Genomic DNA, 25,900 nt, shown 5'->3' with positions numbered 1-25,900 from the left:
TCTGCATGTAAATATTTCGTAAGGAAGAAAGGGGTGCAGAAATAAAGCCAATATACTAGGATGAGGCTGCATGGTGCGAAAACGACAGCAGGGAAGAGACTGACCATAGCAAGAGGCCAACCACCATCACACATTCACCTTCTCCCTTGGATTAGATAAGATAATGGAGCTCATTCCACGTGGCAAGGTCATAGTGGTGCCTAGTGATAAGGCTAGCTTTCAAATTGTTCCTCTGCATCATGTGGTCTCTATGCTGTAATGTCATCAGGTACATCATCCAACGGCCCGTGTTTGCTGGTAAAATGTTCATGGGATCAGGACCGTAGGATAGGACATGGGTAGCCAGAGCACTATATATAGGCAGAATAGGAGCTGCGTATCTCAACCAAAAGAAGTAAAGCACTCAAGCAAAGAAGAGAAAGCAGAGAGAGAGAGCAATGGCTTCCTCAATGATTTCCTCCGGTACCGTGGCTACAGTTTCCGCCGACCGCCCAGCCCCCTCTCAAGCCAGAATGGTTGCTCCATTCACCGGCCTCAAGTCCTCCTCAGCTTTCCCTGTCACCAGAAAAAGCAATGACATTACCTCTATTGCAAGCAATGGAGGAAGAGTGCAATGCATGCAGGTAAGAATTAATCGATACTAATAAATTACTAATCCCTTAAAAATATGTTAATACATTTAATTAAATTGAAAAACTACTAATCAAATACATTTCATAATTAATTAATACAAAGTTCTATTGTTTCGCTTTCGCTCCTAAAAAATTAGTTAGTACAAAGTTACTACATCATCTATCAACCTGTAAGTAAATTATTATTAGGAGTTTGATAATTTAACATATCAAACAAATAAATATGTTTGCAAATATATATGTATATATACTTTCGGGTCAGATTCTTTGCAAATTATTTTTTATTTCTAAGGTACTTATATGTATTATTTTGTATAATTTGGCCGAAATAATACTAGTATCTTGTCTTGTTTTTTGGCAAAACAAAAGGTACTTACCGAAGTACAAATTCAGTTTATCAAATATTTTGATGATTACAGGTGTGGCCTCCACTCGGACTGAAGAAGTTCGAGACCCTCTCTTACCTTCCTCCCCTTTCTACCGAGTCCTTGGCCAAGGAAGTTGACTACCTCCTCCGCAAGAACTGGGTTCCCTGCTTGGAATTTGAGTTGGAGGTTAATAATTTCTAACCTTATATACTGTAGTTTGTTAAATTAATGATTTGACGTGGTAACGCACTTAATTGTTTGCTAACTTAATTCTCTTGTAAAAAATTGTGTCAAATATATAGACTGGATTCGTGTACCGTGAGAACCACAGGTCCCCAGGATACTATGATGGAAGGTACTGGACAATGTGGAAGCTGCCCATGTTCGGATGCACCGACTCTTCCCAGGTGTTGAAGGAGCTGGAAGAGGCCAAGAAGGCCTACCCTACCTCCTTCATCCGTATCATCGGATTCGACAATGTCCGTCAAGTGCAGTGCATCAGTTTCATCGCTTACAAGCCTCCAGGCTTCTAAGTTGTTTTACAATTTTCATAATTAATGTTGTTGTTGTTGTATGTACCATTGTGGCTCTTAGCCAAGGGTCCCGGTGGTCTGTTTAAGTTTGTATTTGATTAGGGCTTTCAAGACCTTTGCCTATTTGTTTCTTTAATTCTCTATCCTTTTTCGAGGCACTCTCGTTTGTTTTCGAATTTGGTGTTTTATCGGATTCAAGATGGTGTTGGTTGAGAAATTCATGAATAAATGAGATCCGTGTTTTATTTTTATTTGGACGAGTAATGTATTATATTTACTGATTATATTACTTATTATATCTCCCATATACCATTATGTATATAAATCTTGCTATTTAAGAAGATTGTTCAACAATGTAATTCATAAATAAGATACAATTTTTTTTTTTATTGTTTTACCATTAGAATTTTCTTTGACTCTTATTATTTTACTATTTCTAATTACAAACTCAAACCCTCTTTACACACATCACAAAATTTTAACCTCTGTTTTCGAGATTTAGGAAAATGATCACTCGAGCACTCGAGATTATTGTGAAAGGCTTGAATCCCACTCGATCGAGGACCTTAGGGTAGTGTAACCAAACTCATTAAGTGGTTAAAACCCTAAGTTTTGAAGAAACAAAATAGGCTGCACATGATAGAAATTTGGTTGCTATTCAAAAATTTCCACTGAGATTGATTTAATCACGTGAATAATTTACTTCATTAATGCAATGTGCCAATCGGCTTTTTTATGTTAATTAAATTCGTTTAAACATAATTAAATGTTATGCAACGCAGTTATTCCTTCAATTTGTCTTTCTTTCTTCTAATTTTTCAACTCGTTGGGAAATTAATTAGGTTGTAAAACGGTCCCCTTGTAGTTTGTAGATAGCTGAATTAATGGCCACAAATCATCTACAAAGCAGGTTATCAAGAGCCACAATTCCTTTTTGAATATTTCATAATTGAGCGGCCAATTTTGTTGTATATATCCTCCACCATTGATAGCTACACGTATGGACATGCATTTGTTCAGATAAACAAACGGATAAGCTGCTCTTTTCAAAGTTGCCGCAGTAAAAACTTCATGCATTCATATTCCTGCAGTTAATTGCTCAAGGCTGAAGCACTTTTGCGTCGCTGTTTGGGTGCTTTTGTAGTGTTACTCAATGTCCACAAGCAAAGAAATTATGCTACTGATCAGTTAGTGAGGCTAGCTTTCAACAGTTTTTTGGTTTCTCTCTCAAACATACCAATTAGAGCACGCCGTGTGCACCATCATGGGCAACATCATACTCAACCCTACTAGTATAAAAGGACATGGCCCTTGAACCATGAGAGGTAACCGTTCCTCCGCTAAGAAACACTAAACTCTTGATTTTTCATTCATCTTTAAGTCTAACTTTAAGTATCGAAAAGCCACTTCATAATGGCCTTATGGTATCCTTCACTTGTAAATGAGAGATGACAGTATTAACGAGTGATGTGTATTTAAACTAACCTAAATAATATATTAATTCAAACTAATTCTCTCGCAACTACACGAATCAGTTATAATAGATTAACAATTGAATCCTATCACTATTAATTAACTAAATCAAATAAAGATTGCATTTGTTTCGAAAAAGAATAAAAATTAAACAATGATTAAACAAAAGTATGATTGAAACCAAAGAAAAAAAGCACTAAGTGGGTTCCACTACTAGTTGTCATAACCTAATATCCAATTGTCAGCTCATGAATTATCATATTAACAAAAACTTCCATGCGATTAACAAAAAGAACTGTCGTGCATGAGTCCGGGGTTAAGTACACTTGCTAATAATTTCCCAAGGAGATGTGAATTTTATTGGAATCAGGCTTAAATTCAACTATTCCCACCATCTATACATCCATAGTCCAACATACACAAACAAGCAAAAATTCAATTACTCATAGTGAAAAACAAATTAAATACTTATCAACTTGGTCATGTCATTTTCAAGGAAGCCACACAAACTAATATTTGTCTACCGTCAAATCAAAATATAAGTTCATAATTTTCATACACAAAGCATGTATTGAATCTATTTAGGATCAGATATAAATTCATATGTAAATAACTTCAATACTCAAATCCTAGGCTATGATCAAGAACAAAGAACAAAATATTAAATTCCAAAAAACTCAATAAATGAAACTTAATTATCAATCTGAAATTCAAACAATTACAAAACTAGAGTAGGCATAATTAATATTATGTCTTAGTGGCAAAGCCAGAAGTTTCAAATATGGGTCATAATATCAACTTAAAATGCTTCATTTGGCCATTTCGTAGAGCTCCTAGTAGGCACCCTGCCAATTCCTGCCAACATATGCCAAAATATTGTGCCAATATTGTCGACGACTACTATTATTTGTAAAGGCTTGTCGATGCATGCATCCTGTGTAATAATGTTAAAGACTGACAATGCTTGTCAACTAAGGTATTTCATCAAGCATACAAAAAGAGAGAAATATAAAGACAAATATGATAGCAGTAAGAGGAGAAGGTTGTAATTTAATTTGCTTATTTATTTATAGGATTCAATACAATACAAAAACAACTATACACGAAGTTTTTTAAAATTGTTGAAATCAAAAGCAATCAATGATCCCATGCTAGCTCACCAGTGATCCTAGTTTTAGCTAAGAGTCATGATGATTCTAATAAAAAGAAATTCCCACCGCTTGGAATCGAGCTGGAAAATGTAATTCGTAGTTTATCTTTGTGTGAAGTTGAAAGCCCTTCTTTGTAAGTTGAAAACAACTCACATAAGCGCACCAGCTGTTGGTCCAAATAAATACAAATCACACCAATTGGCCTTCAACCCAAAAATAAAATAATAATTAATTAAATAGATAAAGCCAACTTGAATAGGAAGACTAAAACATAATGAATAAGACCTTGTCAAATTCAACTTTTTACCAACACGCATCTTAATACTTGTAAATTACAAAAGTATGGTAATTTAGCTCCAAATAATTTGAATGAACCACTAGCAAATATAAATACTAGGGTAACAAATGTCATAGTTACGTGTCTATCAGCCAGTTCACAACTAATTTATTCCTTCACTTTTATAATGTAAATATATCGTTGCATTAAAAAAATTTGAAGTATCATATAGCTTTTAGCTCACACTACATTGGTGTGACAAATGTCTAACCTATCTATTCATTTCTCGTGTTAATAGAATTGAAATTAAACTGCGCCCAATCTCTTACTAAAAGGATTGAGCCGAATACAATAAAAAAAAAATCCTATTATATGGATGTGTACATTTTTTAGAGATACATACTTATGTTTTCATTTCTCATCTCATAAAAAAATCCTTTTCGCTCCGCTTAGCCCTATCCCTGTCTAGGAGTATTTTAGTGGTAGGTTCTATGGGAATTGGATCGAACACTTGAAAACATTTGTATCTGGATGCATTAGGATTCCAATTCATAGATATCTCAGTTCGAAAAATAAAAATAAGAGGATCGATTTAAGGGAAAGACCAAGACGCGTAACTGACAAATAACCAGAACCCATTTATCTCCAAAAATATGACCAAAACACATTTACAGATGAATACACCAATCCATATCACCGATAAGTTTTTATACAGACTCTTCCTGGTGATTACCAGAAAAGTCAAGACCCATCTTAATATTACAACAGAGCAAAAGGCTTTAAACATGTACAAACACTTTCCCCGAACACAAGGCTTGACAGTTGACATTCTTTCGTGATGTTCCATCACGCTACTTGTAGATATTAGCAACTTAGATATCACCGACGACAACAAACGCTATATACAGTACTAGTACATCTTCCAAAAAATCGTCAAAATTCGCTCTTCTTGCTAAGTCCGCTTTACTTGTGAGCTATGGTGGCTTTAGCTTTCCTTCTTATATGTACACTTACTTTGATGAAGTTTAGGCAAATGCTGGGATGCGGGAGTTTTGGCGATCCCTATTGAGACAATCAAATCCCTCTACTCTAACTGCAGCAGGTTTAAGCCCATACTTCATTCTCACACAACCTGCTTTGCGTGGCGACGATAAAGTTGATGGAGATGGAACAGGCAATGCCGAAACAGGAGTGGTCTTCTCATCTCCAAATCGTGCATCTTGAATTAATGGGTTAGCAGCCCTACTGGGAGGAGAAACGCAAAAATATGGGGGCGATAAGGCAACCTCATTGGATGATTGCTCCAACCCATAACCCTCCTGTAGATAACAACATGTTAGTCAATCATAATATCATAACATCGAGTACAAAGCAATAACATCACCATGGTTGCAGTAATTTGGAAAAAAAAAAAACATCACTTAATCATTTATGCGTATTAACCGAATCCAGATCATCATTTATAAGGAAAAGAAATAACAATTTTACCTTCCTGAGAATAAGGTCCAGAAGCTCTGCCCCAGCTTTTGAGTCGCATAACTCGGGTTGATGACTGCAAATTGAAAAGAAGAGAAAATACATGTTATCACCTATAAATAAAGCATAATAACCAACATAAGGTGGAAGGGACAACATTGGAGAAGTAAAAGTACCTCATCTGCCATCGCACGGGCCTAATGGGGTTGTTAGACAAAATCCCAACTCGCCTGGGCTTGGGGCAAACCAGAGGCTCCTTGGTGTCAAACATCAAGTCGGAACCTCTGATGCCTTCACAGCCCACGAAAGAGGCGTTCTGCTGCTGAACATTGAAATGGTTCATTTTCGAAACCGTTCCTGTTCCACAAAAGAACGCCTGTCCATAGCAACACAGCACCACCAAAGAAAAACACGAATCAGATAAACTTTCCCATCAATCTTCCAGATCCAACGAAAACCTTAAAATTGTTCATCTTACACACTGAACCTCAATTTAATTGGAAAACAAAAGTTACCCAAATTATTAATCAAAGTCACACGCACACATATGTTCTGTAGAAACGAGCTAATAATTTGATTAAGTTTACTAAATCAGAAACAAACACAGAACAAAATCAATCCCAGAAACTTTATCCCCCCTCTAAATTGTTTGATTGATCATTCTCTACTTTCTTGGACTGTCTAGGCAACCAAACAGGAAGATAGAAAATTTCACATCTAATATATCACACCTCTGCGAAAACGGAGATTGCCTCCGTTACATACACCAATTCGAGAACAAAACACCCCAAAAGGCCGTAATTGTTCGCATAAAAAAAATCCAAGCTGAGACGGCTTCGATTTCGTCGGAAGTCGCCCAAAATCGCATCAGAATCAGGGGTTTAAAATTGGTTTTGCGAATAGTAAATACAGCTCAACCCGATTTTACAAAACAATATTCGACCACATAATTCTTCAGTCTTCCATAAATTACAAAAGATATATTTCAGAAAAAAAAAAAAAAACAAAAACAAAAACAAGAACAAAATTCCAACCAACATTTGGGTCGGATCAGTTTGTGGGTTATTGACTAAAATTAGGGAAATAATAACCGCTAAAAATTCAAAGCTCCAGATCTGAAACAACCACTAGGAAGGAAGGAAGAAGGCGAGAGAGAAAGAGAGATACCTGGCGGGAATCCTCCGGAGGAAGAAGGCGAGGGAGGGAGGTGCAGTGGCGGAAGGAAGGAGGGTGGGTAGTGAGGGCATATTGGATTCATTTTATAGTGGTGAAGTAACAGTGGTGGCGAAGGTGATACGACATCATTTCATCCACGTGATTTGTTTCTGAACTTTGTTTTATCTGAATCCGCGTGAATTTGTTTCTCTTTTATCTTTAAATTGTCTACCCGATCACAGCTGCGAATCCGCGTGCATTTGTTTTCTTTTCCCGATGCAACGACGATTTATTTTTGTTTACAAAGAAAAGCACAATTTATTTTTGCCCTAAATAGATCATTAGTCGCGCGGTGGTAGAATAATCGGAAGATTGAGCGGTCTCAACCGTTATTTTCTCAATCTCAATAACCTCCTTCACCTTGTTAGAGAAATGAAGTCTTGATAATATCTACGTTAAGAGGGTGAGGGAGTGATTAAGCTTTATAATGGCCTAGTAAAAATGTGGTTCAAATTCAGCTTTAATAATAATTAAAATCTAAGACCTCTCATTTACACGTGAAGAATAATATAATTAGACATTAGTACCAAGAGATTATATTTCAAGGGTGAGATGGCAAAAACCTTTTTCTTTTTCATTTTTTTCTTTTTTTAACAAACAATATCATCTACAATAAAGGGGTATGAGAGTGGGTTAAATCTCATAATGAGCTAGCAATAATATGGTTTAAATTCCCATTTGATGTGAATCGAATATAAGACCTCTACTTAAAAATAAAAAGAAATATCACTAGATCATAATACTAAGTGACGTAGATAACAAAGTTTGATGTAAGCATTTGTATGCAATTTTAAGTTAATGGTGAAAATTTTGTTGGAAGTAATGATGGCATGTCACATACAGTACAATGACATATAAAATTTGGTACATATAATATTGTATTATTATTACGAAATGTTATAATATGATTTATTACTTTCATGCAAATTATTTTTCTACACAAAAAAAATATACTCAAAATACGAGCCAGCATACCACATGATACAAGTTGATTGTTACTTGAAAAAACTTCTGTCCACTTGTATTATAATATGTAATATAACAATTCTCATTCCATACTAAACTGGTTGGTCGTTAGTTTTGTACTTGACCCATGATGACGATCTTAAAAGCAATAAACTAAAGCATCTCTTTGACTTGTAAGGATTTGAAAATGAAACTCCAGTAATTGGAAACGGTGAATGTATCAGATCGTTGTCATTCAACACTTGAACTTTCAACCCAAAGTTGCGTGCGTGCCAAAACCTTCTCACCAATAAATCGACCAATTTCCTTTTTCTTTTTATTGCGTGTCATAATATAATTGTGATAAGTTTTATTTTTTATTTTTTTAATAACCGATATTATTTACATTAAGAGAGAGGAGGTAGGTTTAACTTCACAATGAGGTAGTAATAATATGATTCAAACTCGTCTTTGACGAAAATTAAACCTAAAACATTTCACTTATATGTGAAGAGAAATATCGATAAGCTTTTTAACCCAAGTGTTAATGCATGGTGTATCAAATTATGTTTCGAATCCATTAAAACGTTTCTTTCTAATTAGATCACGTCTCCAACATTGCATTCAACATTTGCTCTTTAAATTAATTAATAAACAAAAATATGCTACTTTTATCACATTTTTCATACTACTTTTATATCATTTTGAGATCCATATGTGTCGGACTCTATTTTTATTAACAAGCTGATACAAATATGGTTGAAAAATATAGTAAGTGTATATTACTTTTAAGAGTAATGTCGGGGGGATTCTCTCAAAAGTGGGACATTTTATGGACTCCTCGTCAGCTCATGTTTTTGCCACAATGTTTTACTATAGTGACACGAAAATTGACGTTAAACTATGAGGTAATAGAGAGTCCACATCGAGTCTCAATTTAAGAAAGCCCCTTTAATCTCTAATCTTTTTTTTTCCTGGAACAAACACTATTATTTTTACTATCATAATGAACTAAAAATAATGTAGTTCAAATTCTTCATTGATGAGAATCGCTAAGACCTCTTACTTAAAAATGAAAAAGAATATCATTAGACTGTAGTATTAAGTGACGTTTATTTTTAATTATTTTAATTTTCCATGGTCAATATTCCTATTTGCTTCCTCCTTCCCGGGCCCTTCATTTACTTGTACTAATTATTAATCATTAATTTTGGACAGAATCCCAGATGGCGTTGAAACTCCGCTAGCCATACGGTCGCCACCCTTTTCTCCCTTTCCGGAACAATTGAGATTCCTTCCTTCCTGCTCCAATTCATATCTCATTTGGTTGCTCACGTTTCCAACTCTTACAAGAAACGTTCGAAACGTTTCAGAGCTGAGGGCGGTCAGCTTCTGTTTCCGAGTTACAAAGAGGAGGAAGAGCACGGAGGCAGCAGCAATGGCGCCCAAGAAGAGGCAGCTGCCAGGCGTCGACGAGAAACTGCAGAAGCTTCTGGATGCAAACATGGATGAAGCTCCTGCCAGAAGGCGGGCTCGTGAGGCCTTCAAGAAAATTCAGCTTGGGATTGACCACATTCTATTCAAGGTATTTTGTTTCTTTAATCCATTCGGCTGTTTTTCTTTGTCTGTCTATTTATGGTATTGGTAAAGTGAACTTTTTGTTTTATTATTTTTTTGGGGCTGTTTTAGTTAGATTGAGTTGTATAGACATGAGCGTAGCCAAGTTCGCTAGTGCAGTGTGAATGCCCTACACGCAACGTCGAATTCTGCGTAGTTTAGATTAGATTAGAATATGGCTCAAAAAATTCGTGCAAGTTGTGTTTTGAGAGAGTGTAATTGGGTTTTGTGGTGGGTTGATGATGATTTACGCTGAAACTTTTAAATGGGTTGATGACAATAAGTAGTTGGGAGGAATGGGTGAACTATTTTTCAACGTAAATTTGTTTTCTTTACATTGACATAATTACTGCTGCTTAAAAAATTTGTCCCTGAGTTTGATTTTTAGTTCAGTCTTGCAGTACACACTGCAGCGCGAACCGATACTGAAACTTGCTATTTATACTATTTTGCTTTGGTTTTTTTGGTCATGTTTTTTAAATGGTATTTCGAGTTCAGGATGTTATGTAATTGTTAGGGTGACATTGCAGACATTTTGTAATACATGCTTGGAAGATTTTCTTAGTGATGTTTATTGTTTTACTTTTTGGTTAATTTGCAGACACCGACTGATGGATTGAAAATGGAGGAGGTAATAACTCTTTTATGATGGTAATCAACTTGCATTTTTATTTCATTCGTTCATATGTCATTTCAAGTTTCCGTGCTTACCTATAATTAAGTTTAAGCGATCATGTATCATGCTAGGATACGTTATTCAAATGCATTGGGCCTCCCTCTTTAGATTTCCGAAGTTTCTGCTCTCTACTTTTCTTATGAAGATGATCACATCATATTCTATTGTGTAGTCATATGAGGTGAACTCCAGGGGATTGAAGATATTCTGCAAGAGTTGGCTTCCAGCGACATCTCGTCCCAAAGCAGTAGTGTGTTACTGTCACGGCTATGGGGATACTTGCACTTTTTTCTTTGAAGGCATGTAACCTGTGATAAGAGTATTTGCTGACCAAATTTCTGTGTTTAACATGCTTCTTTGTGGAACATAGTCATTTCATGATATCTGCAGGAATTGCGAGGAAGTTGGCATCAAATGGTTACGGAGTTTTTGCAATGGATTACCCTGGCTTTGGTCTCTCAGAAGGTCTACATGGCCATATTCCCAGCTTTGACAGACTTGTAGATGATGTCACTGAGCATTTCTTGAATGTCAAAGGTGTGCTGAATAAGTTATTAACTTTCTTGTTTGAACTTTCTAATGTGAGAAATTGTCGTACCATTTTGGTCCTTCAAACCTGCACTGCGTTTGGAACTGAGAAGTATGAACCTGAAAATCCGAGTGTCAGATGAACTCTAATGGTGTGTTTGGGCGAGAGATTTCCAAGTACTAAGGGATTGGGATACATTAGTAAGAAATGCACTAGAAAGCATTAGATAGAGGGATTGAAACTGCAGTACATGGGCATTACAAAGCCACTACACAAAGGATTTTGAACGACTCGTTTCAAGTAGTCAATTATAAATGCCTCATGCATTGCGTCTAGCATTTCAATCTATCTAATATTTCATAGTGCATTTCTTTCTAATCTAGCATAAATCCCTTGGTACTTGGTATTTGCAGCCTGTACGCATCTTGTCAACCTTACCACGCTGCCTTGACCAATATTCAGGGTAGTATTGTGATCATTTACTAGTATAAAAAGGCACAGTTGCAGAGAATTTGATAGGAGAGCATCTATAATAAAAAATGCTCCCTTTTGCAGAGATGTTGGGAGTAGAGAGGGTTGCAGCAAGTGAAAATTTCTCAACTACTTTATTTGACTTTTAATGGTTGATAACAAATACAATGAGTGCAAATTTTATGTCAAGTTAACATAACATTTCCTTTTGAAAAGTGATACGAAAAATCAATTTGCTCTCTCATGCCCTCATTCAGCCCACAAGAATAGCAGTGATGTGAAAAGAAACGAATTCAGGGAAAAAATTTCTTCTGAATTACTGTAACTCTTCTCAGCTACTTATTCTTTTGTACTTTGCATCTGAAATAGGGAATTGAACTCCTTGGCTGGTGATAGATCCTTTGCTTTATTTCCCATCCAACAATCAAGTGATAGAGACTAAAGGATCTGTACACAATTTATTATGCTGTATATAATGTCTGGTCTGTCTATTCAAACAAGAAATATACAAAACGGCATCTTCATTTCAATTGTTAATATATACATACTTTGGTTTGGACCGCAGAGCAGCCTGAGTTACGTGCGCTCCCGACCTTTCTCTTTGGACAGTCCTTGGGTGGAGCTGTAGCACTGAAGGCTCACCTAATACAAGCTAGTGCATGGAATGGCGCAATACTAGTTGCACCGATGTGCAAGGTAAATTCCATAACTTAATTGTGTTAGCATTAGGAGCAATGTTTTTCTTCGGTTTTCACCTTCTTTTACTTAAATGGTGTACATTTTCCATTTTGTTTTTTGTTTTTGTAGATTTCAGAGGACATGGTTCCACCATGGATACTAACACAAATCCTGATTGGTGTGGCTAAGTTCCTTCCAAAGCAAAAATTGGTTCCGCAAAAGAATCTGGCTGAGGCAGCATTTAAAGACTTGAAGAAAAGAGAAATGGTTAGTCTTTTCTTTGATGAATAATTTCAAGCAGTAAAAAATTAAAAATATGGAAGGTCTGAATCATCTGATGTTCATAAGATGGGTGGTAAACTGTGGCTGACAAGTTGTTCATTATCCTGAATGCAGACAGCCTATAATGTTATTGCCTACAAGGATAAACCACGCCTGCAGACTGCTGTAGAAATGCTCCGAACTACCGAAGAGATAGAACGCCGATTGGAAGAAGTATGCTAATCCATGACTCCTCTTTTATTACAGTTAATTTCTAAATCAACTGAATCACCATTTTAATATTCTTTGATAGCATCAAGTTCTATCCAGTCTGTTCAGTGTGAACCTTTTCCCTTTATAAATGACGCCTATTGCTGCATAACTAGGTGGTAATTCTTATTAAGCTTAATCCACGGATGTTTGGTTGGATCTGAATTTGAAGTAACTTTAACTCAGTACAGTTTGACTGGATTACAAATTCAAAGAAGAAATAAAAAAGGACTTTAATATTTTCATAAATTACCTACAGCTCTTGTAGATCGTGATTTGTGATACGAAGTAGCACAAGACAAATACACCACATTTCCATGGACCGTTGGTGATGTGTTTTCTTAGAAACCATTCTTCTGTATCCAGCTTGACATGACCCTATTTGGTTCAGCTTTTGCTTAGTGAGGTTCTGGTTGGGCTTCATTTCTTTTAGACCAATGAAAATCGGTGGTATTGCACTCAGAACCGACCTGAGTCTTGCTTGTAGACCCCTATTTAACTCTAGAACCAAGATGTACTACTTAGGACCTTCACAGCCAGTAAACCTATGCTAGTATCTTTCTGTCAACAAAGCCCTATACATCTTTATGAAATTTCCAGTAGATTCAATATATGTTAGTTAAACACAAAACTGTCCGAAAGTTGGTAGTTTCTTATCCTTTTGGGACGGTGCTGGGGACTGGACAACGGTGTTAGTTGACTCTGTCTTTTCAACAAATACACAAATTTATTTGAAATTTCAGATATTATGTTTTACCCGAAAGGTTCAGTTGATTTCAGTATAATTTAGCAGCAGTCGCATACAGAATTCTAACTTTATTGGGTCGCTTATATTAAATCTCATAACAGGTCTCTCTTCCATTATTAATCCTGCATGGAGAGGCTGATATTGTAACGGATCCATCTGTAAGTAAGGCCCTGTATGAGAAAGCAAGCAGTCCCGACAAGAAGCTCATCCTTTACATGGATGCATGTCATTCCCTTCTGGAGGGTGAGTCAGATGAAATGATAAATCGAGTTTTTAGCGACATCATTTCATGGCTTAATGAGCAAAGTGAAAAATTATCAGGCAGCTAACTTCTCCGTGCGCATTTGTGAGCACCCGCATTCATGTTCTTGACGTGTGTTTCAGAAAAGGGGTAAGGGGGGAAGAAAAAGGAGCACTGGATGTGTCTATTGTGAATATGCAGACTCTTTGGTGAATAACATTGGATTATTGTATTATTTATGGCACACAATTCGAATAAATTTTAGGTTGCAAACTCTATTCCTCCATTTTCATAGGAGAGGCTGGAGCTTTTGTAATTTGCTTTCCTCTTGCTTGGTGAATGAAATTCTCACTTTTTTTTCTAGATGTTACGTAGCACTGAAGCCACATCCGCCAATAAGATTATAGTTAGTTAAATTGCTGGTTGATTTAATTAAAACTGGAATTTCATTTTATCAGAACCTGTTCAATATGTTTTGTATTTTATGGTAGCTTTGAGGAACGAAGGACCTGTTGAATAAATGAACTGTCATTTTTCTTCCTTTGTTTGGTCCACTCAGAAGGGTAAAAACAAATGCAGTACAAGCGGGCTGCAGGGAATGCTTTCTTAGAGCATCCTTGATGAGGGGCTGTATATGAGGTTAGAAAAGTGGTGGATATCGCCTAATTTAGAGCTTCGAAGAATATTTGGGGTTCTAAAAAAAAATCTCTCCCAATAAGGGGCTATATATCTTTCTGGCTGTATATGGGGCTATATATTTTATTATGCAGTAATTTGATTACGCGGTAAATTTATTATTGTCTTAACTTCTCTAAACTTGATTTTTAGACATGTTATCTTAAATTTTAATTTATGAACTTTTTAACCTAAAAATATTCAAAGTCTGACAAAGTTATATTTCATCACTTATGCACCATTGTAGATTCTCTTATCTCAATCTTATCCGTTGGTTTGTTTTTATAAAATCAGGCAAGATAAGATTTCGTTTCATAATAATCATTGGTTTTGATTATCTTATCTCAATCTCATTTGTTGGTTTGTTTCTATGAAATCAAACAAGATAAGATTTCATTTCATAACAACCATTGGTTTATTTCTCTAATTGACACATTCTCCAAAATCAAACAAGATTTTCATAGACGTGTTATCTTAAACTTGATTTTTAGATGTGTTATCTTAAATTTTAATTTATGAACTTTTTAACCTAAAAATATTCAAAGTCTGACAAAGTTATATTTCATCACTTATGCACCATTGTAGATTCTCTTATCTCAATCTCATCCGTTGATTTGTTTTTATAAAATCAGGCAAGATAAGATTTCGTTTCATAATAATCATTGGTTTTGATTATCTTATCTCAATCTCATTTGTTGGTTTGTTTCTATAAAATCAAACAAGATAAGATTTCATTTCATAACAACCATTGGTTTATTTCTCTGATTGACACATTCTCCGAAATCAAACAAGATTTTCATTTCATAACAATCATTGGATTGGATTATCTTATCATAATTTAGTTTTGTTATTTGTTTATATTTCCGATTTAGGTCTCTAAACTACCAATGTTAAATTTCATCATTTTTTTTAATGAAATTTTCATTCTAGAAAATTAAACACGAAGCACAACATTTTTTTTCTAATCATTAACACAAAAAATAGTCTGTTTGTATATGTTTTCTTAATCAAACAAACAGTTGAAATAAACTCTTAAAATCCTAAACGGTTGAAAAATAAACCCTTAAAATCATGTTTTGAAATTAAAAATGGGGCCCACCCATTTATAAACTAAAAAAACAAAAACAAAAACCAAGATTGGGCCCTCAATTTGGTGTGGTCCCACTACTTTTTGGGGCTAGATGTAGACTAACTTCTTGCTATCTTATGATTGAAGTTGCTAGCCCTTGTGGTGGATGTAGTCCCATTTTCCGGGCCATTGGGGATGCAATTTTTCATTAGAGCTATAAATGTGGTAGCCTCAAGGAGGATAAAGCCCCATTGGAGATGCTCTTAGCCAGCCATGAGTTGCATACCAAATGGTGAATCACACGATGATTGTTAGGGGAGGCTGAATGCCTTTGTGAGTCACGATGATGACTAAGGGGGCTTGTGGCTAGGGGCAAGCTGCTCAATCATACATCCTGAGTTTGATTGTTAGTGTTGATGAATCACACGATAATGCTTAAAAAATGCTAAAATACCTATGTGAATTTAAAAACCACAAACTAGTTCTTTAAATAAATAAAAAATATGCTTAATTTTTCTCTCTGGCGGTTCATTATTAGTTTGGGATGTGGCTGCTGTCTCGTCCCAGATGAAAGGTAAGTCTCTCGAAGGGGAAGGGGCGAGATCAGTTTCACGTGAATGGCTGCTGTCCTCTCCCTCCGCACCATCTTTCAACTTCATCCCAACCTCTCTTCTGGGAGGGTTACCATAAAGCCCAGGGCCGCCCTCCATGAAGCTCACAGAATGCGAGTCCCTTACCAGCTCAAACAGGAACAATCCCGTCTTTTCCACCGGCTCCCTTCCGGTCTGAACATGGAGGTAATAGTGCACAAAAGAGTTGAAGAAAAACAATCAGGCGAGGAAAAACAGAGACCAAGTGAAAACCCACCTCTTGTTTTCGTCCATGGAAGCTACCACGCTGCTTGGTGCTGGGCTGAGCACTGGCTCCCTTTCTTTTCGGCTTCTGGGTATGATTGCTATGCAGTTAGCTTGTTGGGTCAGGTCAGTTCCTTCCATTTTTATGCTCCGCTCTGTTGATTAATTGCCATTTTTTTTCCTATCTGATTTTATGTCTCATTTGTTGTTGTCAATTCCATAACTTGAATGTTTATTTGATCAGAGTAGTGTGTAAGAATTGGATTCCATGGATTCGTATATGCTGACATTTTTGTTGTGGTATTGAATTTTGGATTATAGATGACAGGTATTTTATAGGAACACTTACCACAATAAGGGTTTACAGCCTTAACTTTTGTTAGGGGTTTGGTAAAAAAATGTTCTTCATCGACACTACTAGCATCAGCCTGTGGTAGTTTTGAGTCAAGTTTTAATTCCAAAAGTTGAGGAAAAAGCAATGAGTAAACACATAACGTTTGGGTCACTTAGTACTACGGTCTAGTGGTATTCTTCTTCACTTGTAAGTGAGAGGTCTTAGGTTCGAATCTCGCCAAAAGCGAATTTAAACTATATTATTGCTAGCCCATTGTGAGACTAAGCCCATCCCCTCCCCTTTAGTGTAGATAGTATCGTTTACTTCAAAAAAAAAAAAAACACGTAAAGTTTGGAAATGAAAAACAAAAACTTATCAAATATTTCTAGCAAAAATAAGAAAACAAAACACACTTAACTCAAAATTCAAACTTCAAACTTTCATGTCATCATGTATATATATGTATATATATCTTGTCAATTCCTTTTCTATTGTTGAGCCAAGTTTTTATACTAGTGACAATACCTCTTCCTTTGGTCTTCACTTTTGCAGAAAAGCACTTGAACTTGATAGCCTTCTTTGCTCTTAAGGATTGATTACCTTACCTATTGAACACAAGATTTTCCCCCTCTCTCTTCTCATGACAAAGTCTTTCCTCCTCCAAAACACACATATATATCAAATCATCCAACTCCCACTTTTGTTTTTGAGCACTGTAAGCGGTCTTAAGTTGTCCAAACTGTAGCGGAAGAGAGTTAAGAGTGATATGAACTAAAAAGGGATCCGGGATATGAATATCCAAATCTTTCAACTTATTGGCCATACCTATCATCTTCAAGATGTGCTCGTGAACATTGCCGTTGCCATCATACCTCATAGTCGTTAAAGAACTCATTAAGTTTCCGGTTTCAGCCTTTTCAGACTCTCTGACGTTTTGTTCCACAGTATCTAAGAAGTGTTTTGCATTGTCACAACTAGGAATTCCTCCAGGAACAGTCTCAGACATGAATCTCTTCATAATCAATATAGACAAGCGATTAGATCTTTCCCATTTTTCATACTTTTCTCTTTGTTCATCAGAGCTATCCTCAGTTGGCTTAGGAGGTTCATCTTCCCTTAGTGCTAAGTCGAGATCCCTGATTCCAAGAGCAAATTCTATGTCCAGCCTCCACTTTGCAAAATTGTTCCTAATCAAAGTCTCAACGGAAGAAAAATCCATAGCAGAAACTGGAAAAACAAAATCAATACATATTAAGACCATGTGAATAACATGCATTACAAGAAAAAGAAGAAGAAACATATACATAATAATTTTCAATTGTTCTTAAAAGTGTTGTACCCTAACCCAAAAATCAATCAGAAAACGTAACTGTACACGTTTTGAAAAGGTACAAGAAGACTGTACACGTTGTGGGCTTTGGGGTTAGGGTTTATACAAACGAAGGTGTGTAACCAAACAAAAGAGTGCGCAGAAATCACTTCCCGTTAACTTATAGGCGCAAAAAACAAAACCCTAATTGGCTTCTGCTAAACAAAAATATGAACTTATTTCTTAAAATTTTATTTCTGGATCTCAAATTGAGTGCGATGGCTTTGATAGAACATGTAAACTTTATGTAAATTAATATGATATTCGTTTCATAACACATAAAAAAAAAACAAAAATACAACCTTTTAATCAAGTATATGAAAGAGAACAAATACCTAGTGTCATGAGATAGCGAATCAAAATCAAAGCTTTCTACTCTCTGCAACCCTGGATTACTTTAAAAGTTTATTGTTGTGAGAAAACAGACCTAACTTTATACAGGACCAGTACGACAAAGTCTCACTCGTTGAAGAGTTTTTACCAAATCACTGGTCTAATAAACATAGGATTCTTAGTCCTAAACCTTTTTAGTAATTAAGGAAAATAAATTTTGCACTATCTTTTCTTTCTTTTTATTTTGATTTGTTTAATCTAACGGCTAAGAAAAAAAAAGGAGTATGATAATTATATTCACGAAATTACAGATCTTCAAGCTGCAAAACATGCCCATCAAACACCCAATTATTACTAAGATAAATTCTTATTTTCTTCATCCTGATTTTTGAATTCTTAATCTATACCATTGACTTGGCTCAAAACCGAGCGCAATGGCTTTCTAGGATTCATACAGCCGACCCCACTTAGTGGGATAAGGCTTGGTTGTTGTTTTACCATTCACATAATAGCATGTATCTGGATGATATGTTGAGTTGGCTTCGTTGTATTGTTTCTAACTTTCTATACATGTCTGGTTCTGATTTGTAGTACTCCTTTGATTTATCAGGGTGAAAGTGATGCACCCAGCGCTTCTGTTTCTGGTACTCTCCAGGTATAGTAGTTTTCCGCTAGGAAAAAGACTTCTTTTACTAGGAATTCACTAGTATGTGCATGCCTGCGTCTTATAGTTTCCATACTTAAAATGCTGTTCTTATTCCTGTTCACTGCATATTCTGCAGTAGACGCATGCAAGTGATGTTGCTGATTTCATCTGCAAGAAACTCACGCTTCCACCAGTATTGATTGGACACTCTTTTGGAGGGCTCATTATTCAATACTATATTGCAAACGCTAAAACTGACCAGATTTTGGGTAACTTCTACTTTTAACTACGTAGAATAAAATCTCCAGACTGATGAGACATGAGCCATAACGTTTAATGCAGTTTGGCTAAATCATGTATTGCAGGAGGGGAGAAAAAGCCCTCAATAAACATTGAAAACTTACAAATTATTTAAACACGGCGATAATCAATGTAACTCATTATTTTGTTTATTCTGAATAATTTTCACATTTTTTTTCGGATTATATCATAGGCAAGTAATTTTGGGTTCTATCATGATAAGTTTAACTGTGCCTAATACCATAATGCACACTTTGATCAAACTTTAACTGAATGCGGTATCAAGTTTCCTTCCTGACTTGGGCTGTGGTATAGCTTATAAGCACATTGAATTTCATCTTATGTAGTATTTTTCTTACTTGCAAGGTAATTTCTTATATAATTTTTCTGTGCTGTTTGGCTTATTCTAGACAAGAGGGATTTGTTCCCTAAGCTTACCGGTGCTGTGCTTGTCTGCTCCGTTCCTCCTTCGGGTAATAGGTAAATAACCTACTTTCCTTTGTCTGATTATTTGTTCCCTTCTTTCTTTCAATTTGAATGTAATTAGTCCAGACTGACATTTCTGATTTTCTCCAGTGGCTTAGTGTGGCGTTATCTCTTCACCAAACCTATTGCTGCTTATAAGGTTTTGATCTTTCTCTTTTATACCGTATTCATACTGGAAAATTGCTACACAAAACATTAGTTAATAGATTTTTTACGCCTAAATTATATCTTCCTTCATAACTTTGGTTCCATTTTTAACTAAATATCTATGAGGTTGCATCTTTTCATTTATACTCGTACTTGGTCTGATCCTATCATCCCTTACATTCTTTTGAAGGCTGTTCACTACTGTTTTCATGGATATCTAAATAGAAAATGTGATACCCTTTTCCGCAATATTTTCAGCTTTCTCATGTGTAAACAGTAGACATAGAGGTTAATTTTACTTATTATTGAGGCATTATTTGTTTGAACTTTTGAGTAGGTTACACGCAGCTTGGCAGCTAAAGGGTTTCAAACATCTCTTTCTCTTTGTAAGGAGACATTTTTTTCCGCAACAATGGAGGATCACCTCGTTTTACGGTTTGTTTACCAGCAATTCTTTTCAAGTCATTTAGACATTTCATAAAATGACAGATGACATTCAACAATATATAAATATATATCTAGTATTAAGTTTAAGCATTAGTTTGTGCACGGGAAATGGAGTAATTTCATACACATTCAGTCAATTTGCCCTGGTACCACGGCTTAATTATATTTCTGCTTGAAGTTCCCATAAACTGTATATCTGGACACTGAGCCTCATCAGAACAGAAAACTTAAGAAGTGTATGTTAAAAAATGGGTGCAATAGAGGCACTAAAGGAGGCAAGAGTGTCTGTATCAAAGAAACGTCCACTCCAAGAGAGGGCGGTTGTCTAATAGAGGACTAGAACTACTAAGCACTATGTTTGGATGAGGAATTTTCAAATACTATGGGATATAGGATAAATTAGTTACAAATGAACCACAAAACATTAGATGGAGTGAGGAACTTGATAGTTCAGGGGGCGGGGGTGTATCATGTAATCTTGTAATCAAGTTTACCGATCCACGTAATCTCATGGACGTAGGGGCAAGTTTACTGAACCACGTAGTCTTGTTTGTTTCTTTTTGGTTCCCCTTGTCTTTGTTAATTGGTTGATACTTCTTCTATGCAGTTTTGTGGGATTTTTCATAAAATACAAGTTTCCTTCCCAAAATGTCTTCGTTTGCGAAGATAACTTTTTTAAGTTCTATTTGTCTTTCAGCTATCAAGAGCTAATGAAGGAAAGTTCAAGAATGCCATTGTTTGATCTGCGGAAGCTCAATGCATCGCTGCCCGTTCCTTCAGTGCCAAAGTCAGCTATTGAACTCCTCGTGTTGGGTGCAAATGATGATTTCATTGTGGTAAACTCCTTATACATACTACTTGATTCTTTCTCTAATGTTGTCAATGTAAACATGTTGGTCTGTAATTTCCACTACGTTGCCTTGCTTATTTCTGTTTCTGCTATTGTTTTTCCCTATACAAGGATGCTGAAGGCCTCAACGAGATAGGCAGGTTTTATGGTGTCTCTCCTATCTGTGTTAAAGGGGTTGCCCATGACATGATGTTGGACTGTTTATGGGAGAAGGGTGCAAAAGCTATCCTAGCATGGCTCGAAAATTTGAAGAGAGAGCAACTTAGATGATTACGAAGGTAACTGTATTCAGTGTCATTTTTGCTAGTGCAGATCTAAGTTCTTACTCGTACCTTTTAACTAGAAGGAAAATTCGTTTGTCGTGGCAGCGAAATTAAGAAATCTGAAATTTGAGTTTTATATATGAACCTGTAGAAAGACTGAGAACGGAATCACAAGTACTCGTTACAGTTCTCTCTTTCGGGATGCTTTGGGCCTAATTCTAATTACTAAGACGTTTTCGGCCGTTTTAACATCATAGCACAAAGTGAGTCCACTGCTAAGGCACTCCATGTTACAAAAGTCCCAAAATACTAATGAATATTAAAGCCTAACATAACTCAATGCAGTGCAGGGGAATGGCGTGATAAAATATGGAAGTGATTTCTGCACTTTCTTTTCTCTCCCTCTTGGCATTCCTTATTTTCTTCATGGACATTACGTCGAGTGGCAAAAGCACCTGCTAGATTTTAGAAAGCACTTCCATTGCTTTATATGAAACACTCGAATTTTTATTTAAAATGTTGACGTGTTTGTTATAGAAGCACTTCTACCAAAAGTCCGATGCACTAAATGAACCCTAAATTCTCTTTTAATTTGCAACTGAATTTAATCATTCCTGAGATTGGCTGTTTATACTTACTGGAAATTCTCCTCTACACTAAATCTCAACCGTTCACTCATGAAAGGAAAAAATGTGGGAGTGAGCAAAACTTTTATACGAACTGCCAGGTTGGGAGTCTTGGGACTGCTGTAGCATGATCCCACCAGATCAAAGTATTGAGCTGTATACTTATTCTTTTATTAGCCCGTTTGTAAACTATTACGGGCCTAATAGTCATCAAACCACCCCATACAGAAAAATTAACTTCATGGGTTGTTTTTTAACTCCAACAATTGAAATCCATCTTATTTATGTCAATTAGTACTAATACGGTCTACTGCCATTTTCTTTCACTAGTAAGTCAATAAGACTAACAAAGGCATTTCAGCCTGTCTTGACCACTATCGTATGATTCAACAGCGTTAGAAGTCGAACTCAAGGCGTGCCAAGTGGAATACAGGCCTGAAATTCATCCCCAACTACTAGTGGGTTGTGAAAGGTTTCCTGTTAGAAGCTCATAAATGACGAGTTCGACCCTTATTTATTTTTCCACCTCATAATATAAATATATCGATGTATACAAAATTAATCTTAATTATAAAAACTACTAAAATTGATATATTTTTTATTCGTATATTTTTAGTACGTTTCATGGCACACTAGCACAGGCATTCTCATGACAGTGCTAATATTACATACGCTTATTGTAAAAAAAATCAAAAAATGCAAAATTAATAATTTGTGTGCTTTGACTAAAGCAAAGATGTGCAACTGCGTAATGAAGTTTATCAGGCTTGGAAGAACATGCTGCTCACACCCGCTCGATATATCTGCAACTCGGATGCGCCTGTTATGCGAATCCGAGTGTTTGCTGGTGCAAAAAGAACGTCTCCTTCTGTAATTACATCCCCTTGAACATCGCTTGCGTATATGATTCCCTCCCCGAACGTGACCACAAAAATCGAAGGCCCTGGGGCTGCAGGGAATTCTGCTGATTCTCCCTGCGGAAGTTGGCAGCGATCAACCTCAAACTCATCGAAGGGCGGGAGATACCTTGTCACATAAGGACCTACTGCAACTCCTTGCAGAATGTCAGGATACCCCTGCAAAAGAAAAGACGTTAAATTTCAGACATGCATGCGAAATGCAAGGAAAATCCGCACCAAACAAGTTGACGTTAAAAGTGTTAATTCCACCGCGGGGATGCTGTATTTTACCTGCTTGTATGTGAGCATAGAACAAAGGGTTTGAACATCCATATGCTTTGGAGTAAGGCCAGCCCTCACTACGTTGTCTGAGGTTGCCATGCACTCAACGCACTCACCAAATATGTAGGCGTGGGGTTCATTAGCCCCGATGTACATCGCTTCTCCGGGATTAAGCTTCACATGGTTCATGAAGAAGGCAGATATAACACCCACATCAGTTGGATATTGCTTTACCAACTGCAATACCAGCTGTTCCTTCTCTGTCAAACGCCTCGCCTGCCAAAATAGCGAAAACTGTTACACAAATCCAGAATGAGCATAGCAGGATCTTCAATCAGATCATCCTACGGGCGAAGAAAAAACATAATTTGACAGTTACATTGAAGAAAAAAACACATCAACCAACCTGACTTTCGATGTGTAAACGATCTTTCATTTTAGTAATAACTGTGGTTATCCTCTCCTTGCTGGCTAACATGAGGTGGGTGAAAACCGAACGCAGAGAGGACGTTACCTTCTCCTCCTCGTCTTGATCAGTGATTCCGGAAACTTTTTTTGCTTCTTCACTGCCAATTAGTTCTTCAATCTCAGGGACATTAGCAAGCACAACTTTAAGCTCCTGTCAATAAGATGGAAAAATTATAATTGTAATTAAACGTGTAATTATAATTAAAATTAGTTGGAATGCCACATAGATCCCTATACAGAAGGCAATATTCCTTGAGAAAAGAAAAACAATTGGGAAGAAAAAGGTATCCTAGCAAGAGATTCTCAACGTCTGAAAAGTAACACTACACCTGCTCTTGACCTCAATTATTAAATATAATCTAAGTTTAATTAATGAAATAGAAGTTAATACTTCAACCAGTGATGGAATCGATTGCATTATGATTTCGGGTTTTATTTATTTATCGTAGAGTATTGGAGAGGGCATCAACAGAGATTTAAATTTTGTGTGTACAAATAGATCTTTAAAAAAAAAAATATGACCGATTAGATTTGCCGACATTTTTGTTAATTCAGGTGTAGTTCACATATAAAAATTTGGGGTGATGCTAGAGAGATAATCTACTTGATTCATATTTTGTAGACGACATAATGTGGTAGTTGGTGAATTCATTGTTTAAATTATTAATGAAAATATCCAACCATCAACCGGCACATCATGTGATTTATATAATATGGTTTACCTAGTATATAAAAAATAAAAAAAAATTGAGCCCCTTATATTAAAAAACTGTGTGCCTGCCTGTCCAAATAATTTTATTGATTTTTTTACCAATTAAAGCAAAAATAAATGGTTTGATTTCTAAACAGTTGGAACGAGAAAAAGTAATTTTTTAACTCATTTGGTATTATATCATTCTCTGCCTTAAGTCCTCATGATTCTGATTTTGACTAGGTAAATGGCCGATTATTCAATGGGGCCCAGACAAGATTACAACTCTTTGGTTTTACCTTTGTTTAATATCAAAATAAACACAATAAAAGGAGGCACGTAAACATTCAAAAGTGCTAATGATTTTCGTGAAAAGACTTAGCAACCAAACAATTCAAACCAACCCAATGTTTAGGGAAATTATGCAACGTAGGCATAAGATAGAGATATTAAGAAGGGAATACACAGCTCTCTCTAGTAAAAAATTATTTTAAGATTGTTATCGTTTCTGAGATTTAAATAAACATATGAAAATGATCTTTACCTGAAGAGTGATGAAACCACACAGAGCCTCAAAGTGGGTGGTGGCTAAGGCCATCTCAGGCTTGTGATTAGCATCCTTGTAAACATTTGGCATCAACTTGTGCAAAATCTTGGCCAAATCCTTATCTGGGTGTGCCTGTATTGACAATGCCTTCCCCACAGAAAGCACCTAAAACACACACAACAAACACACAAAAACCAAACAAAGAAAACTCCATACCAGAGTCCACAGCCCCAAATTTTTAACAACCAAAAAAACCCCAAAAAAAAAAAACAATAGGTTACCTTGAACAAAAAAGGAAGGTCAGAGCCCCATTTTTGGATCACCTTCTCACCAAGCACATTTGGGTTTTTGGAAATCCAATCTTTGAGAGATACAATCTGAGACCCAATTGGGAAAAACCCATTATTCTCATCCGAATTCTGAATCAAAAAGGAAGGTCCGGACTCGTGGGTTCCCATCCAAAATTCAGCATATGATTTTTCTGGGTTGATCCCGGAACCAGAGTTGAAAGCAGAGAGCCTGGCCACTTGGGAATCTTGTCCCCTCTTCCCCCAATCGTAGTTCTGAACGGAGCATCTCAGCCGCTGAAGCGAACCAGTCCTCTGGTTATGGTGCTTCATTGATTTCCTGCCGACGGAGTCCATGAATGATTGGACAATTCAGTCGAGCTTGTTGTAATAAAACTGCTACCGTTTCGCCTCAGCTTTATTATAACAAAAATGGAGAAAAGGCGAACAGAGTGTGCGAATGAAGGCTAAGAGAAATTAAGGGAATGCGAATGAGATGCTCATAAGATGATGGTGGCCGTGAGGGAGGGATTTGAAGGACAAGTTGCTGCTTTTCAAAGCGTTTGAATGGGAAGAGAGAGAGAGGGAAATTACTTAGAGAGAGAGAGAGATAGAGAGTGAAAGGGAGAGAGTGAAGGGGAAGTTAAGAGAAAGAGATAGGGGAGGAAAGTGGCAGTGGGGTCTGCACGGCTCTGAGTCTCATGACTATCCAGAAAAGGTTTCCAGTTGTCCTTCCCAATACCGCCATTCTTTCCCGGTCAGATTA

General features: G+C 36.4%; 5 protein-coding genes across 6 annotated transcripts; 3 read left to right on the top strand and 2 right to left on the bottom strand.

Moving 5' to 3' along the window:
- Positions 1–373: 373 nt before the first annotated feature.
- On the top strand, positions 374–1,784 carry LOC137749450 (ribulose bisphosphate carboxylase small subunit, chloroplastic). Its single transcript, XM_068489542.1, has 3 exons — positions 374–623; positions 1,052–1,186; positions 1,303–1,784. Exons 1-3 carry the CDS (start codon positions 438–440, stop codon positions 1,531–1,533), a joined length of 552 nt encoding a protein of 183 aa, XP_068345643.1. The 5' UTR covers positions 374–437; the 3' UTR covers positions 1,534–1,784.
- A 3,268-nt stretch (positions 1,785–5,052) lies between these two features.
- LOC137707737 (uncharacterized) lies at positions 5,053–7,237 on the bottom strand. The gene is made up of 4 exons (XM_068446650.1): positions 7,078–7,237; positions 6,087–6,286; positions 5,923–5,986; positions 5,053–5,753 (listed from the first exon to the last, which is right to left on the bottom strand). The coding sequence occupies exons 2-4, from the start codon at positions 6,251–6,253 to the stop codon at positions 5,460–5,462; spliced, it is 525 nt and encodes a 174-aa protein (XP_068302751.1). The 5' UTR covers positions 6,254–6,286; positions 7,078–7,237; the 3' UTR covers positions 5,053–5,459.
- Positions 7,238–9,365: 2,128 nt separating this feature from the next.
- LOC137708158 (caffeoylshikimate esterase-like) lies at positions 9,366–13,922 on the top strand. The gene is made up of 8 exons (XM_068447166.1): positions 9,366–9,655; positions 10,289–10,318; positions 10,536–10,662; positions 10,754–10,900; positions 11,929–12,059; positions 12,171–12,308; positions 12,438–12,536; positions 13,422–13,922. The coding sequence occupies exons 1-8, from the start codon at positions 9,509–9,511 to the stop codon at positions 13,647–13,649; spliced, it is 1,047 nt and encodes a 348-aa protein (XP_068303267.1). The 5' UTR covers positions 9,366–9,508; the 3' UTR covers positions 13,650–13,922.
- Positions 13,923–15,842: 1,920 nt separating this feature from the next.
- LOC137708303 (uncharacterized) lies at positions 15,843–21,528 on the top strand. 2 transcript variants are annotated; one of them, XM_068447351.1, is made up of 9 exons: positions 15,843–16,285; positions 18,806–18,850; positions 18,981–19,110; positions 19,552–19,621; positions 19,718–19,766; positions 20,112–20,209; positions 20,919–21,057; positions 21,183–21,349; positions 21,486–21,528. In XM_068447351.1, the coding sequence occupies exons 1-8, from the start codon at positions 15,923–15,925 to the stop codon at positions 21,339–21,341; spliced, it is 1,053 nt and encodes a 350-aa protein (XP_068303452.1). In that variant the 5' UTR covers positions 15,843–15,922; the 3' UTR covers positions 21,342–21,349; positions 21,486–21,528. The 2 variants fall into 2 exon arrangements, with proteins under 2 accessions (XP_068303452.1, XP_068303451.1); XM_068447350.1 differs by having other exon boundaries at positions 21,183–21,528.
- A 1,007-nt stretch (positions 21,529–22,535) lies between these two features.
- LOC137708650 (mannose-6-phosphate isomerase 1-like) lies at positions 22,536–25,853 on the bottom strand. The gene is made up of 5 exons (XM_068447771.1): positions 25,129–25,853; positions 24,845–25,012; positions 23,548–23,760; positions 23,151–23,417; positions 22,536–23,036 (listed from the first exon to the last, which is right to left on the bottom strand). The coding sequence occupies exons 1-5, from the start codon at positions 25,489–25,491 to the stop codon at positions 22,722–22,724; spliced, it is 1,326 nt and encodes a 441-aa protein (XP_068303872.1). The 5' UTR covers positions 25,492–25,853; the 3' UTR covers positions 22,536–22,721.
- Positions 25,854–25,900: the final 47 nt, after the last annotated feature.

This window comes from Pyrus communis, chromosome 11 (assembly GCF_963583255.1).
Source record: "Pyrus communis chromosome 11, drPyrComm1.1, whole genome shotgun sequence".
Lineage (NCBI taxonomy): Eukaryota > Viridiplantae > Streptophyta > Magnoliopsida > Rosales > Rosaceae > Pyrus > Pyrus communis.
Note: the sequence above shows the minus strand (reverse complement) of the source record. Positions and strands in the feature narration are given on the sequence as shown.

Bases quoted from the DNA above. Each gene is read 5' to 3' on its own strand.
- LOC137708303 (XM_068447351.1), top strand. From the start codon at position 15,923: ATGGCTGCTGTCCTCTCCCTCCGCACCATCTTTCAACTTCATCCCAAC. The intron at 16,286-18,805 runs GTCAGTTCCTTC...TTGATTTATCAG, and splicing joins CAGTTAGCTTGTTGGGTCAG to GGTGAAAGTGATGCACCCAG. The intron at 19,111-19,551 runs GTAACTTCTACT...GGCTTATTCTAG, and splicing joins TAAAACTGACCAGATTTTGG to ACAAGAGGGATTTGTTCCCT.
- LOC137749450 (XM_068489542.1), top strand. From the start codon at position 438: ATGGCTTCCTCAATGATTTCCTCCGGTACCGTGGCTACAGTTTCCGCC. The intron at 624-1,051 runs GTAAGAATTAAT...TGATGATTACAG, and splicing joins GAAGAGTGCAATGCATGCAG to GTGTGGCCTCCACTCGGACT. The intron at 1,187-1,302 runs GTTAATAATTTC...TCAAATATATAG, and splicing joins GCTTGGAATTTGAGTTGGAG to ACTGGATTCGTGTACCGTGA.
- LOC137708158 (XM_068447166.1), top strand. From the start codon at position 9,509: ATGGCGCCCAAGAAGAGGCAGCTGCCAGGCGTCGACGAGAAACTGCAG. The intron at 10,319-10,535 runs GTAATAACTCTT...TCTATTGTGTAG, and splicing joins ATGGATTGAAAATGGAGGAG to TCATATGAGGTGAACTCCAG. The intron at 10,901-11,928 runs GTGTGCTGAATA...TTTGGACCGCAG, and splicing joins GCATTTCTTGAATGTCAAAG to AGCAGCCTGAGTTACGTGCG.
- LOC137707737 (XM_068446650.1), bottom strand. From the start codon at position 6,253: ATGAACCATTTCAATGTTCAGCAGCAGAACGCCTCTTTCGTGGGCTGT. The intron at 5,987-6,086 runs GTACTTTTACTT...TTCAATTTGCAG, and splicing joins CCCGTGCGATGGCAGATGAG to TCATCAACCCGAGTTATGCG. The intron at 5,754-5,922 runs GTAAAATTGTTA...TGTTATCTACAG, and splicing joins TGGACCTTATTCTCAGGAAG to GAGGGTTATGGGTTGGAGCA.
- LOC137708650 (XM_068447771.1), bottom strand. From the start codon at position 25,491: ATGGACTCCGTCGGCAGGAAATCAATGAAGCACCATAACCAGAGGACT. The intron at 23,761-24,844 runs GTAAAGATCATT...TCTTATTGACAG, and splicing joins GTGGTTTCATCACTCTTCAG to GAGCTTAAAGTTGTGCTTGC. The intron at 23,418-23,547 runs GTTGGTTGATGT...CTATTTTGGCAG, and splicing joins GTTTACACATCGAAAGTCAG to GCGAGGCGTTTGACAGAGAA.